The sequence below is a fragment of the Etheostoma spectabile genome, chromosome 9, assembly GCF_008692095.1.
Source record: "Etheostoma spectabile isolate EspeVRDwgs_2016 chromosome 9, UIUC_Espe_1.0, whole genome shotgun sequence".
Lineage (NCBI taxonomy): Eukaryota > Metazoa > Chordata > Actinopteri > Perciformes > Percidae > Etheostoma > Etheostoma spectabile.
Genome location: NC_045741.1, coordinates 6,969,170 through 6,970,911, shown reverse-complemented (window position 1 = coordinate 6,970,911; position 1,742 = coordinate 6,969,170). Strand labels below are relative to the sequence as shown.

Genomic DNA, 1,742 nt, shown 5'->3' with positions numbered 1-1,742 from the left:
GTGTGTGTGTGTGTGTGTGTGTGTGTGTCACCTTGCGGATGCTCCCACTGTGGCTGCCCTCTGCGGGTAACGTTAACGGCATTTCGTCGTCCGAGGGACCGTCTGACAGCGACATCTCCGACTCTCTGTGAAGAGTAATGTCATTACACATTACTTTACTCAAAAGTGTAACTATTTAAACACTGTTGCCGTACAAGGCCCTACATTTTAAACGCAACTATTTTAAGACAGTTGAATACACAGGTTTAACGCCAATGATATTGCACTAAAAAAACGGTTTGGCTTGAGCTAACGAGTCGTGGTTTTACCACTTGCCTTGTCGCAGGTTCCTCCATCGTAAGGCAAAGACAAATGCGGCCACAAAGCCCCTACATTTCTCCCAACGTTGTATAACTCCAAGTGAACACCAAGGTCCAATGTTCAGTCAACCGTAGAGTGAATAAAACAACTTTTTACTCCTCAAAACAACCCAGTTTCAACTCATTACATTATGCTAGCACCTCCTCCGCTTGCTTTTTTTCTCACTTGTTTGCAGCTGCGAGAGCTTATTCGCCTGGGCGGGCCGCGAATGAAGCTAGCCAATCACGGTGCGGGCTTGTGAGAACGACAGATGATGCAGCAAATCAGAGTTGGGATTAGGACCGAACGACGGCCTGATCTGACCAATCACAAGTCACTCCAAGCGTCCCTCTACTCCGCGGGCCGTTGCTACGGCAACGTCAGGGGCTGTGGCTTGTGTGTGGGCTCCAGAAAGATTGTAGAAGCTCCACCTCCTCCACATGAATTTAAATGATGATAACTTCATTTTAACTTCATTTTGGTGGTGTTTTTGTTGTTCTGAATCACTTTTGAGTTCCCTCGCAATACGTCTTTTGTTCCCCCACATCTATAGGAAGAGTTAATGTGTTGGGTCAGTCCGCATTGCCAGTTTATGTGAACGCTTTTCAGATGTTGTGACAAAAAAAAAGATGTTGTGACATTTTACATTATGCATTTATTGCTCAGTACCCCATTTAACCCTGCTGTTGTCCTGGGGTCAAATTTGCCCCAGAAATTTGGGATTCTTTCATCCAAATTGTCCAAATATTACATGGATGGTTCCACATATAATGCTTCATGCAAGTTAAACAAAGGATCAGTTCACTACTTTCCCCCAAAAGAAAATATATATATATATATGTATATAAATATAATTTCATATAAATGAGGTTTTTTGACCATGAATTCGAAAAAGAGCACAGTGTAAAACTGGTGGTAATGTATTGGTGTTATAGTATAATGATGGTAGTGTTACAAAAATGAAGAAAATGTTGAAAAAAGGGTAAAAAAGTGAAAAAAAAGTATCTCAAACATGTCAAAAATATTGTTAATTTTCAGTTTTGACCTGAGAGGACATAGACAGTTTCCTCATGTATCTCGTGTAACGTTAGGCTGGATGAAGCAACCTGTCACGTTAATCATTTCATGTTCATTCCAACACCCACCAAATATCATTGTTGTTTAATATTTTTTACATTTATTAAAGCTCTATTTATATTTAGCTTTGTTGTCATCATTTTTTGCTTTGTGTCTATTTCTGCAGGCTACATCAGAGGCAAATGTTAGACCTAAAGCCTCAAGCCCCCCCCCTTAAAAATTAGAGTTTGCCAATTTTTCAGTTAGGGACAGAGGTCAAAACAATCAAAGGTTCAAATATTACACAATATGTATTTATTCTTTACACCTCATTATCATTTTATTTG

General features: G+C 40.0%; 1 protein-coding gene across 2 annotated transcripts in view; it reads right to left on the bottom strand.

Annotated features, from left to right (window-relative positions):
• rhpn1 (rhophilin, Rho GTPase binding protein 1) overlaps positions 1-546 on the bottom strand; it is a 23,674-nt gene extending 23,128 nt beyond the window's left edge. For both annotated transcript variants that reach the window (XM_032525380.1, XM_032525381.1), the window contains exons 1-2: positions 316-546; positions 32-125 (exon numbers count right to left, since the gene is read on the bottom strand). In XM_032525380.1, coding sequence (XP_032381271.1) covers positions 32-125; positions 316-335 — 114 coding nt within the window. In that variant the 5' untranslated portion in view covers positions 336-546. The remainder of the gene's footprint in view (positions 1-31; positions 126-315) is intronic.
• Positions 547-1,742: the final 1,196 nt, after the last annotated feature.